The sequence below is a fragment of the Parus major genome, chromosome 6 (assembly GCF_001522545.3).
Source record: "Parus major isolate Abel chromosome 6, Parus_major1.1, whole genome shotgun sequence".
Taxonomy (NCBI): domain Eukaryota; kingdom Metazoa; phylum Chordata; class Aves; order Passeriformes; family Paridae; genus Parus; species Parus major.
The window spans coordinates 5,394,737-5,408,098 of NC_031775.1; the positions used below are offsets into that span (position 1 = coordinate 5,394,737).

Consider the following 13,362-nt stretch of genomic DNA (forward strand, 5'->3'; position numbering starts at 1 on the left):
GTTGGTTGTGTATCAGATGTGCGTTTGGTCAGAGCAGGGAGAAAGGGACTCGGTGGGGGATTAGTTGCTTCCCTCTACAAGTATTTGTATGGCCCACTGCAGTCCAAATCATTAGGGACCAGTACTTTAAATAGTTGGAGTCAAGTTAGTTCTTTCAGTTAGGAAAATTCCTGCTCTGTTTCATTTCCTATATCACAAGCTCCAGGGTCAGGCACTGGGATAATTTATGTAACTAAAAATACAGGCTGGGACGGAAACAGGATCTAGGAGGAGGGCAGAAGCATTAACAGCTCCTGAGTCTGGCGCAGCTTCCCAGTGAGGCAAAAGGCAGTGATGACTGTAGTTCATGAAGCGCTGGTTTGTTTTTTCTGGCTTTTCCCAGAGACTGCCTGTTTCCCCAAACACCCATCCTCTCCAGAAGTCAGAAGGGATTTACATAACCTCTCCTGCTCGTGTGTCACTCCGGGCTGCAGCGGCTGGCGTTGGCACAGGCAGGGTTTCCTGGAGTCGGGGAGCGAGTGGGAGCGGCGCTCCCCGGGGCACCGCCTCATCCTGGCGGGGCTGGCGGGCGGTGCTCGGGGCTCCCGGAGCCTCACACAGCTGCGGGATCGGCGAGGGGAACGGCACCAGCAGGGCTCAGAAATCAAAAGCAAGAGAAGGCTGAGAGGAGCGTGGTGCTGGGTAAAAAAAGGGCATTGTATCAGGAGTGCCTGCCTGGTTCTCACATTCAGTAGCAAAGATTAATTGCTCTGAGCTGGCACAACACATGTTCCTGCTAAATCCCTCCCGTTGTTCCCACCTGACCTGTTCCAATGTTGTTTTACAAGGCTGAACAATTAAGATATGTCAACTTTGCAGATATTTCTTTTTTTTTTTTAAGCACTATTTTTCTTTCCAATGTCCTAGATATAGAATGGCCCTACAAAAATACATGAGGACAAAGGCTCTGGTCATATCCTTTACAACAGCATCACCGTTGCTGAATGCATTGAAAGGCAAAGAGTAGCTGAGGGTGTTTTTTCTGATACATGTGTCAAGTCCTGCTTATCAGCTGGATGCCCAGGCAGAGCCCAGCCTTATGTGTTCTGTGAGGGACAGGTGCTGAATGCACACACAGCTTGATAACAGGTGGGATTTGCATGTGAAAATAAGTGAGTCTCCAAGTACCATATTTATAAATGTGGGACCTCTCTCTATTTTTGGTGGGTTTTTTGTTTGTTTTTTTTAAAGATATGAACATCATTTATGTATGTAAGAGAGAAGCAGGTTTGGTTTTTTTTCTGTTAGAGTAGTTTTTTGTCATGGACATTATTATATTATTTAATTCAAAGATTGATTATGAAAGACAAAATACCTCCTTAAAGGTAAATAGCAAAGGTTCTGTACCCTTATGAAAGGACAAAAAAAAAAAAAAAAAAAAAAATCTTGAAGTTGCTGTTTTCTATAGCTCAGGGTGAGAAATTCTTAGGCCTTTGTTTCTCCTGTTTCATGTCTGTATTTCACCTTTGCAGGATGCAGGACATACTGTTTTGTCTTGTTGACCAAAACCTAACAGAGCCAGGATTTTCTACTCTGACTCTTAGATGGGAGAAATTCAGCTGGCATTTTGTGGTCTGTTTCTGCCCATGCTCTGTATAGGATACTGAAATACTCTCCACATGCTTATTTTTAGTGTTCAAAAAATAATCTTTTTATAGTTAAATTAACATAAAGCCTTTTCTAAGTAATAAGTAAGTTGAGGGAATGATTTCTTTTCCTTAGTCATTTACATGAGCATTTGTGTTTGCTGGTGACAGATGGTCCAGGAAACTCTAGTGCTGAACTACTGCACAGAAGGTTAACATGAAGGGCTAAATCCTTGTTTAAATTATTGTAAAAGTAATCCTGGATCTCACACTTTCTCTGGATTCATTAGGACTGGGATGTGATGAACACCATTATACTCTTATACACCTCCACACTGTAGTTGGGAGTTGAGAGAACATGTGAGACACATCCCCAAAATTAGGTTTAAACTATTTTGAGACTCAGATATGCCTTTTTTCTTTTTTTTTTCATTTCAGTTCACACTATGTTGCATTGTTTATTTTAACCAGCTGTTCATCTTCCCTCTGCTGTCTTTTTTGTGTGCGAGATGTCTAGCAGCTGGTATTTGTGGCTGGGTGCTGAATTCTTAAGGGTACCCCTCAAGAATTATGTGCTGCCAGGGCAGCTTTAATCATTCTGATTTTTAGCTAAGATTCTGGGAAAAGGCCTGTTAATGCTTCATGTAACGTGTTTACTGAATGTTGCCCTAATTATGTTTTTTCTGTCTTCCAGAAAAGACTTTAAAAAGTAAAATTTAACTAGAGAGGTTGATTAAATTAGCTTGATTTGCTTTGGCTGTCTAATACTGTATATGCCAAAGTGAATTTGTGTCTGAAGCAGGCAACAAGCAAGTTTTAGCCTGGATTAACAGTAAGTGCTTATAATCTTCATTCTACTGATTTTACATCTAAATAACACGTCCAGCACTCATATGTGCATGAAAACATGTGGGATATGCTCTTTGAAGATGCATCAGATCATGCATAAGCTGCTCCAGAAAAAGCACATGTATTAAAATATTAAATAACTGCAGTAGCACTGCCTTGGCACCCTAAGTGTGCTTTGTATGTGCAGAGAGGGCAAACCTTGTTTGTTGCCCTATTGCCCAAAAGGAGCAGTTTGCAGTAGTGGCAAGGAGTGAAGAATTCAGGAGACCTGGAGCACAGAGAGGCTGTGGGATAAAGCCCTGCTAGGCTGTGTGTGCATGGAGAGCCACTCAGCAGCACTGGGCAGATAAACCCTGGAGGCAGCAGTAATTGGTCCCCTGGGAATGTGTGCTGTTACCTCTGGCTCAGGGGACAGGAGTGCCTGGTGCTTCTGCCAAGGCTGTGGACAGGCTCCAGGAGTTGGCTCAAACTCTGACAAGCTCTTACTGAATATTTACATCACATTTAAATTTTTACTGGGTATTGTGCTTGGTTTCATCACTCTTAGACTGGGTTAGAAGCTGATGCTCCCTGATGTGAGAGCTGTGGTACTGAGGCCACTGTGGCTTTGGGAGCCCAGAGGATGCCATGATGCAAGGGGAGTCCTGGGTGAGCACTGACAGGGAGGAGGTAGCTGGGGAGTACAAGGAGGAGGCTGCTCTGTGCTGACCCCATGCTGCTCAGGGGTCCCTTAAAACCATGTCTGGTTGTGAGGAGATACACTGCAGCAGGAAGACTCAGTCTCAGGACAGTTTTGACTCCAGTGTAACAAGATCAGGGAGCTACACAGGTACCTGAGTGTCAACAGGAGCCAGAAACAATGCTTAGGTCTCATTTGAAATAAAAACTAAAGCAGGCAGCAGCCCCAGAAATGTGTGTGCAAAAGCTGATGGGGAAGCTTGTTCCTAATCATAACTCCTCCTATTGTCCTCTTGGCTTTGCTGAAGCTGCTCTCAGGCTCTCTGGAGGGATAGATAATACAACTGATATGACTTATTATGTCAGTGCATACTTATGGAGTCCTTAATCTGCAGATTATTGTCATAATCATTTGTTATGGTTTTTCTGAGCCATTGCAGACTATTATATTAAGTCAAGTTTGCTTCCTAATACATGTAATATATTTTATACTTCACATAGTATAGTCTATGTGAACAGTAAATAAGCAACTAGAAAATCTGACAAAGTCAGTGAAGTAAGTCTTGCTGAGCTCAGAGCAGTCTGTTTTAATCTCAGAATCTCTTTTTAAAAAAGAAGTCTTTGTGATCTGCATTTCAGATTGCCTCTGCACATTTCTTTACCTGCTCTGAGTGTCATGTAGCAATTAACTTAATTAGTGAGTAGTGTCTTTTGAAACTACCAAAAAAAAAATAAATCTGTGCAGCTAAATTATCTGTCTTGGAGCATATTTTTTTTTCTCCACTCTTTGCAGTGAAGACCTGACATCATGTGAGCAATAACTATAGGATCAACTGTCTCGACAAGCACCCACATGCATTGTCATGCTGTGTCACATGTGATGCATCTGGTGGTAGTGACTGCTGTGTGGCCCAGAATGAGGTCCAGCTGGCCAGTTACGACTGCCTGCTCCTCCTGAGCCACAGAAATCTTGTCAGCCAGAAGTGCCCACAGAGGGATGGGGTGCTGTGCTCTGGGAGCATTGGAAGGGTCTAGACTGATACTGGAAGCTGATCAAATGTGTCTCATCCTCTGTGAGCATGGTATGCACTAACCATGGTACGTTGGTAAAATTACTTGAGGCGGTATTAAATTGTTGCCCTGAGAATCAGGCCTTTTGATATTGTTCTCAACAGTTCTAGCCACTTTCCCAGGAAAGTAACTATAAACATAGGTGTTTATACATTGCATTAAAGATATGCCTTTTGATGGACGTCTCTCATGGCCAGTGCGGTTGGGAAGGTGGTAACCTGGCTATCCAATCCCTGGTCATGGTCGAAAACCTATAAATACTGAAAGGACAGAATAAACCTTCTCCTTTCATCACACTTCGAGCTGTGTCTGTGTGAATCATTTCATGTCCAACAGTGACATCAAATCTGGAAAATGGTCTCTAACTTTGGTGCCTCATCTCCTTTAGTATCTATCTTTGATATACCTGCAGAATGTGATAATTATAAGTAAAAAGAGTGAATAGTTTATTGTACATGATGATCTTCAACTCTTACCTACAGGTCTGTAGTTACCTAGCCGTGCTGGGCTTGATTTTCCTTCCCATCCAAGTTTTCTTTTTTTATAGGTGATATTTTCATATCTAATGTTTGTGTCTGCTCAGTACATGATATGCCCTCACCTGTGGAAACTACTAGTGTAAGAAATATGCATTACCCATTTTAAACACTTGTGAAGCTATGGCAAAACATTTGCAACTCAGCTGAAAAATGTGTAATTTGTGGGTTTTGGTATCTTTTCTCTTTGTCTTTACTTAAGTGTTTTGAGCAATACATCTGGAATTTGTGTAGTATCATTTTAACAAGATGCACTTTCCAGTACTTTACAGACTGAAATAGCAGAAAGAAGTAGAAATTACAATAGAATTGACTTTAGAGGTGTCAGTAAGAACATTGTGGGCCAAGCTGCAGTCACCTTGTGGGAAAAACTACTCCCTCAGTTAAGTCTGAACCAAAATATTTTCTTAATCTATGTCAAAAATATATGCCTTACTTTAAATGCAAGAACACGCACAATGAGAATCATACAAATTTTAAATTACTGTAAAAGTTTATCATTACAATTTCTACCATCTTTCATAGGTTTATCAGGAGCAGGAAAAAATTTAGAAGCAGGAGAATGTAAGGCTCTCTGAACAACCTCTTCCCTCTCCCTCTCCCTCGCTGCCCTCTACACTTTACAGGGCTTAAGCTGATATTCCAGTAGAGTGTGGTTTAGGAGTTACCAAGGAAGAATATTATAATTGCACATGAAAAGTATGACTAAAGAGGTACCTTAATAATACTTGCTATCATACAGAAATGGAGGGGGAATGCACGTGTGAGAAGGAATTTTAGATAATCCTGTATAAAAAATTGATGTGACATATGTATTCTAGACAATACAAAGTATGTGTTTTAAGAGTAGTGGATGACACCAGAGAAAAGCCCTTCCTTTGTGATTTGTACATGGAAAACCAAAGTTTCTGAAAACTATGGCATCATTATTTGCAACAAGCAATAGGATGTTGACTGTTATTAATCAAACTATTCTAAGAGAGGTATGGACAGTATGCCTTGACTCTAAGCCAGTCATTCAGCTAGAGGTCAAATAAGCACAGTCTGCACAATGAGACAGAAGTTAATCCAACATACTTCTGTCACCTGGGATTAAGATGGTTTTCTTTTCTGCTTGTACACTTCTCGAAATCAGTGTAATAAAAAAGTCTGTGGAGGATTTTTTTTTCCTCTCCGTCTAACTAACTGTCCACTGACCCTGATGCATATTGACAAATGAGAGACCCAGTTTTCTCAAAGGCATGCAGGCAAAAAGTACCTGAAGTGCAATCTCATCTTTTTCTTGCATGTACAATGAGGGCCTGGAAGAAGCCCATTGCATGAGCACCAATGTGATATGACTATTTACATGTTCAGAGAATCAGGGCCAGAATGTGCTCTGTTGGTTTGAGCAAACAGGTTCAAGTGTTCATTTGCAAAAGAGCAGCACCTTGCAGGAATTAATGAATCTCCTAGGACATCACCGATCTCTACAAAGTGTGCAAGATTTTAGCATGTCTGACACTAATCAGTTATAACTCTGTATCCCACAGGATGGGCTGACCCCCCTCCACTGTGGAGCAAGAAGTGGCCATGAACAGGTTGTAGAAATGCTGCTGGATCGTGGTGCCCCTATTCTTTCCAAAACCAAGGTAACTGCTTCTCTTTCCTGGTGGGATAATCCTTGTACATTTTTTTTTTTAAATGCAATTCTGTATGTCTCATATGTTTAAGGGCTTGGCAATAACTTTCCTGTTTCTTAGTTATTTAAAGTAACTGTGTGGGAGCTCTCCAAAGTGAATGCCGTATGTAGAGCACGTCTGCATATGTAAAATGTGTTAAATATATATATTTAAGATATACAAGAAAATATATCTGTGCCAACCAAAAAGGCTTGTGTGGTCACTGTATCCGTTGGAATTTCAGTAGCTGAAGATCTCTGTGTCTATCCTGGAATAAATACACAGTGATTACAATAAATCTTCAGCTTGTACCAATTTATCCTAAGGCTAGAGAAGAGACAAGAGATAAAAATAGAGCAATGTCCCTTTGCAGAGACAGCTCGTATTTCCTAAGGACTTAGCCTGATTGTCAGTTTCTCCATTTTCTGTCTCTCTACAGTTTATTATGCAAAATTCTTCCTGATAATTTCAAATCATGTGCATCAGGGTGCACAGATTGCTTTAGACCCAAGGGCTGGCATTAAAGGAAGCGCTTGCCAGAGCTCTCCTGGCAGTGGTCTCTGCTGTGCTGTTACTGCTGATTTCAAACTCAGAGCAGCAGCCTGCTTTGCACCACTGCAATCCATGACTTCCCCATTCAGGGATGACATTTGGGCTGTGCAGTTTGTTGAGGTTCTTTCCAAAGATAACCTTCCACTACATGTTTGTTTTTTTTTCCTTAGTCTGTAACCAATGGGTTTCAGCAACATTTCTATTCTGTTATTTCTTTTCTCTCTCTGTCATCCTGTCCTATTCTGTCTCAGCACCCTTCTATACTTGCTTTTCTCCTCCCTCCTTTTTTTCCTCTTTACTGGAGTATATTTAGCATTTGTTTGGGGAGGTTGGCACCAGCTTTCCCCTGCTAAGTGAGTCACTGGCAAGACCTGTCATGGGTAATCTGACAGACAGTTTTCACCCATCCTCTGCATGTGGAATTTCCATGGAGTCCCACAGCCCTAGCTTGCAAACTCCATGAGTAGGGGAGAACCACAAGGGGCTGTCTAGGAACCCCTTGGGCAACATCTGCCACTCTTGGAGCCTAGAGCTTGTGCTCCAGAGAGAAAGGCTCTTCCACCATCTTGGGTAGCTGTTTTTATTACTTAAAGAGGGAAAAAAACCCCAAACCATCACCAAACCAAAACCACAAAACTCCCAACCAAACAAAAAACCCCATGACAGCAAACCAAACCAAAGAACACCTACATAAACATACACCCTATTTCTTTCATTTCCACCATTATAAATGAAAACTTCTCCTAAAGAACTACATTTTTGTTGCATGGATGTTGTATTTTCAGGTGTTACCCCTAAACTTAAGCTGCTGTTGAAGGACTGTCAGTTTTGAATTTGTTGCTCTTCCTGAGCAGACTCACACAGCCTGGCTCAGAGTTCACTAGACAAAATCATGCAGATTACATGGGATAGTGGGTTTGAACTTGCCTTAGGCTGAGAGACAGACAGGATGTTGATCTGCAGAGGCTTATGTAAACAACTTCTGCAAAATAAGAGCCTCCTCTGGAAAAGGGAAAGCTGTTACATGTTAAAAAGTGAACAGAAGAAAGTGCAGAACTTCCTGCATTTCCTTCTGATGTGTTAATTCTACCATTTTCAGAAGGTAAGCTAAGAAGTAGCTGTACCTCTGACTGGCATAAATGAATTCATTCATTTGGCGCTTAACTGCAGTACTGTCCTTTGCAAAAATAAGTGGCTCCATTCTCTTCAAATTAAGTCATATATTATTTGAAATAGGACACATCTTCGGAAGAATTCGAACTTCACAAAGTTTTCTCATGTTATATAAAACTCTTTCAGAATAATAACCAGTCTGCAGTTTGATAGCTATTTCCTGCTAGAGATGGTTTAGTTAAATGCTGACCCTTTTTTGCACTGGAAGAACCTTAGATTTATCTTCAGGGAAGGTGGTGACCTAATGGATTATATGGGGATTTCCTGCAGGCAAAATGAAAAGGGAATTCTAGTCCAGAACATGCCAGTGATTTTGGGTGTAAGAAATGACGTCCCTGTCAATAAATGTCCATCTTTTTTTTTTTTTTAATTACTGGTTTTCCAGACGTCTCTGGCTCTTTGTCTTTTTTATCTTTTTTCTTGCCCTAGAGTTAATGATACTTTCCCAGATTAAAGCTCTTTGACACAGCTACAGAATAAGCTCAGTTATTTTATATTTACCTAGTCAGACAGTTGATACTTTGTTTCATCTCTATGGTCCTGTTTTGTTTGGAGTTTTTTAATTTGTTTGTTTTAAGGTATGGTGTGACCTTATGGTCCTTAATGGCCAATATCTTTGATTAATCTTGAACTTCTTTCCCTTTTAATATTTTCTTGGTAATCTTAAAAAAAACCAGTAATGTAAGAGTACTTATAAAATGCCTTCATCCTAAAGTACTAGATCACTTCTTAGGGTCATTGTTGGGTTGTCTCTCACAAGAAGATTATGGGCCTGGAGAATACTCTAACATGTAATATTTTTATTTTGAATGTGGCACTGAAATATTAATTGACTTGTGTAAGGTTATAGAGTATCATCAACTACAACAGAATTAAGCTAGGTTTAGGGTATAACAAAAGGCAATTTTCCAATTATTTTGTCTTCATCATTTTCTTTAGCATCCAGTCTTGTCTCTTGCTTTTCTCTTGCGTGATGTCTGGCTAGTTGCTGCACTTCTCTTGTCCATTAAATTTTTTATCAAGTCTTTTGCTGGTTTTTCAAATTGTCTCTATTTTTTTCATCCATGTCAGTCTTTTTTGTACAAGTTTCTCCTATAAGGGAGTCCCATACCAACTTTTCAATCTTTTACGCCATTAATAAGCATGGTTTATTGGCTGTTATTGTGAAGAATGACACTTTTCACTCAAAGGATCTTTCTTATAGAAAGACGGTGTTTAAAGTTTCGTGATTTTTTTTCTCTCACCTAAAAAGTATCATCAGTTATAAACTGGTACCAGGAGGATTTGGTGACAAAGAGAAATTTATTTTTTTGTTCTACTGTTAACACTCACTAGAAGACAATGGAAACATTTAAAATGCCTTGCTAGTATCAAGCTTCCATGCAGGTAATTGCTGTAGTAGCCTTTGGGAATGGGAGAAAAGCTTATCCAAGCCAACATAAATCACAAGTGAGATGCCCATGAGATAATCTTACTTGAAAGATATTACTGTGTCCAAGAATATCTGTGTCTCAGCATTGCAAGTAAACTGCTCTCCAGTTCTGACAGGATGCGCCTGCTTGCTTTCACCATCCTGCTTCCCTCTCGATTTAAAATATTGTTTTACTGCGTATTTCTACCTTTCTTTTAAGTGGTTGTTATTGCTGTTATCACATGGTCGCGGGAAGGGTGAGGGATGGGTCTGTTTCAGCGAGCCCAAGATCTCGGCTGGTTTTTCCTCGCTCCTTTGCCTTTGCTGGCTGCGGTCACATGAGGGCACTGCGTCTGTGAGCAAAGGTTTGTGTTTCACCATGCAGACACTGTGTGCTGGCAGTCACAGCTTCTGAGCTATCGTGTGCTGCTAAAAGAATAGCTTCTGCACTCAAAACTAATTTTGGAATTAGAAGAATTGAAAAACCCCTACAGCTGGAAGAAGGAGCTGTGCACCACTACTAACCAATCCTCTTTGATTCTGGCATATATTTTTAATCTTTCATCATGAAATAGTGACAGTCCTTTCAATTTTTGAGAATTTTCTCTCATGGTTTTACTGTGGAAATATATTTTAGCAGCTTGTTCACTATTTTAAACACTGCAAGAAACAATTCACTGGTACACGAGTCTCTCAGGTGTTTCCCTGGTGGAGCTTTACCATTGCTGCTGGTAGGTCACAGCATGAAGGTTTTTTTCAGAGATTTTTAGCCCAGTTGAAACTTTTGGTGTTTTACCACTGTGGACTGGGAAGAGTGGTCTCCTGAGTTGGGTAATGGGGTGCAACCATGTGTACAAGCCAAATTCAGGAAAACACAAGTGCAGAGATGAAGGAAGGCTGTAGTGTTCACTGAGTGATGCTCTGACCTGTGCTGTCATGCCTGGTTTATACAGGCCACATTTAGTGAGTTTAGTTCAGTTTTATAAACCAGCAAATTACCTGTCCAGGGTGTTAAAAGTCACAAAGTGCTGTTCCTCATGTAACTCATGTAAATTGAGCAGCTTTTCTGAGCCATGCTGGCAGAAAGAAGCTACATTTAGAGCATCGCTAGTGTGTTATGATGGTTTTTCAGTGTGGGGCTGCCTACAAACGCTAACAAAACAAGTTCCAAATTCTGGAGTAAGAACCTCCATCCTTACACTGAACATGTTAAGTTTATTTTGGGTGCTCTCTGGGCTTGTAAAATTCTTCATACAACAAACACTCTAAGAACAACACGGAGGAGTTTCCCTTCTCTGAGCATCCTCTAACCCATCCATGCTGGGTCTCTCTGTTGGCAGAATGGTTTGTCTCCTTTGCACATGGCAACACAAGGGGATCATCTAAACTGTGTTCAGCTCCTGATTCAGCACAACGTGCCTGTAGACGACGTCACCAATGACTACCTGACTGCACTGCATGTTGCTGCCCACTGTGGCCACTACAAAGTCGCCAAGGTTCTCTTGGACAAGAAAGCCAACCCTAATGCCAAAGCACTGGTGAGTGAATACACAGCAGGGCGCTGTTCACAGCTAAACAGTCCTGCAAAGTTGTACTGAGACTTATTGGGAGTTATCTTCTGCCTGCTGATGGCTGGCAGAGGGGAGCTACTGTTACTGCCGCAGCCCAAGACCAAACGCTGGAGGTTCCAAGTGTTAATAATGTATCCTGCAATCAGATATGACCTTTGCTTGCAGACAGTCAGCAGTGATTTATGAATTTCTAGTGTAACTAGAGCACTTTTGCCTCCTGGTAGCTTTTTATGATAATGAATAGATGAAACAGCTGCAGACATGACTGCTGTAGTTTCTGGTATGGAGAGGATCCTTGTTTTCCAAGTGTTTGTACAGAGAAAATAATGACGTTTAAAACTGAGGGAATTTTAATTCTCAGTGATATGAAACAATAAAAGGTAGGAATGAGTTGCATAATGAGTATCTGTGATATTCTGTGTCAATGGAGTCATATGCCTTTCTACGTTAGAAACAACTTCAGCAGCAAATTACATTAGTGCAGTCAAACTGCATACAAACAGAATACATTAATGCCTTTTGTTCAAATTGCAGTCGCAATCCATTCTGTTTAAAATGTCTCTTTGATTTGTTCTTCAGTAACTGCTCCAAACAAATTTACATTCTGACATGAATTGGGTTGATTGGTTTCACAGCCTGATACTAACTCATTCAACTCCTGAAATGTTCCGTGAGCTCATGAAACCCTCACAAATCCATGTGGGATTGACTCTCTTGAAGACAGTACAGGCTCCACAGATTTTCTTCTCTCAGCCCCTGTGCTTTTTGTGTCAGATCAACCTGTATTCAGGTATCTTTGGTCAAGCTATTATGATATATGAAACAGACCTGAGCTCACCCTGGACATTGTGCACTGCCAAAGAGAGGGGTGAGAGCTGCTACAGTGGAACAGACAATGACATGGACCTCACATCATGAAAACGTACAATAGTCTTTACTATATGGCAGGTAAAAAAAGACAATTTTGACCAGATCTGAGGGACCAGCTCTGCCAATTGTTTTCAGAATGTTCTGCAAAGGCTCTTTTGTACCGAGTAGCATCAGCATTCAGTGCTCCGATGTTACTATACTAATCATGGGTGCTCTGGACAGCCTATTTTCCTGATTTACCTTTTGTCTGTGTTATCATCTCACACTAAATAAGATGATAGTTCAAATGTTCACTGCATTGCACACATCTTTTTTAAAGGAACGGGTGAAATACACGTAGTTGCAGTAAGCTGAAAGGTAATGAGTGGGGAAAACAAACAAATAAAAAAACTAGTAAAAAAGTAAAAGTAGTTTAGAAGGTTAGAAGATGTAAATTCCAGAGCCTGTAAAAGGTAAAGTGCTTTTTTTACCAGTAGTTCTGAAAGGCAGAAAGAAAACCAACCAAAAATAGCCACCCCAAATTCCCCAAAAATTCCAGCAGAAACCCCCAGCCAGTTAAAAGTGAATATGGTGAGCAAAAAAGAAGGGTTTGATAGTTTTGCATGAATTGAGATTTTTTAAAAAAATAAATTAATTATTGGGCTGGGCAATATATTTAATAATTAAAACCGGACATTGAAAAAGATCTTTAGCTTCTCATAAATTTTTACTTTCTATTACATGTAAAATATAGTATTGCCAAAATAAATTTGGGAGTTGTTCCTTTAAAATGGAAAAATCTCTTATGTGAATTCCATACTCATTTCTATTTTTGAATGGCATGAGGCATCAAAAGTGTGTTCTTTCTCATTTCCAGAATGGTTTCACACCTCTTCACATTGCCTGCAAGAAGAACAGAATAAAAGTAATGGAACTTCTTCTAAAGCACGGTGCGTCAATTCAAGCTGTAACTGAGGTAAGAAATGGTCTTTCTATGCTTGTCTTTGCTTTTCCTGAAAAATTTATTGTAACTGCATTGATTAGAATTTCAGTATTTCTGAAAGATCATTGACTACTAATAAAGTCAATAATTATTTTCAACTAGATATTATGAAATAATAAAACTGAACAAGAAAGTCAGTTGCCCTAATGAATCACAAATATCTGATATATGTTGGTATTCCAGTGAGAATAACAAGTGAAATGTAATAAAATAAACTTTCTAAAAGCTACCATTTCTGCCAATTTTTTTCCTGTAATTTAAGGCACTGAGGATAAAATTTGCTCTGTTGCAGACATCGAGGTGAAGACTATGTTTCACTCAAGTCCTGTTTAAAAGGTGGTTTAATTCAGACCTTGTTTTGGCTTTCCATGAAGAAGCTATAT

The 13,362-nt window shown here is 40.1% G+C and overlaps 1 protein-coding gene across 3 annotated transcripts in view; it reads left to right on the top strand.

Moving 5' to 3' along the window:
• The window catches only part of ANK3 (ankyrin 3), a 195,657-nt gene that overhangs the window by 76,220 nt on the left and 106,075 nt on the right, over positions 1-13,362 (top strand). For all 3 annotated transcript variants that reach the window (XM_033515805.1, XM_015632928.3, XM_015632927.1), the window contains exons 9-11: positions 6,292-6,390; positions 10,897-11,094; positions 12,854-12,952. In XM_033515805.1, coding sequence (XP_033371696.1) covers positions 6,292-6,390; positions 10,897-11,094; positions 12,854-12,952 — 396 coding nt within the window. The remainder of the gene's footprint in view (positions 1-6,291; positions 6,391-10,896; positions 11,095-12,853; positions 12,953-13,362) is intronic.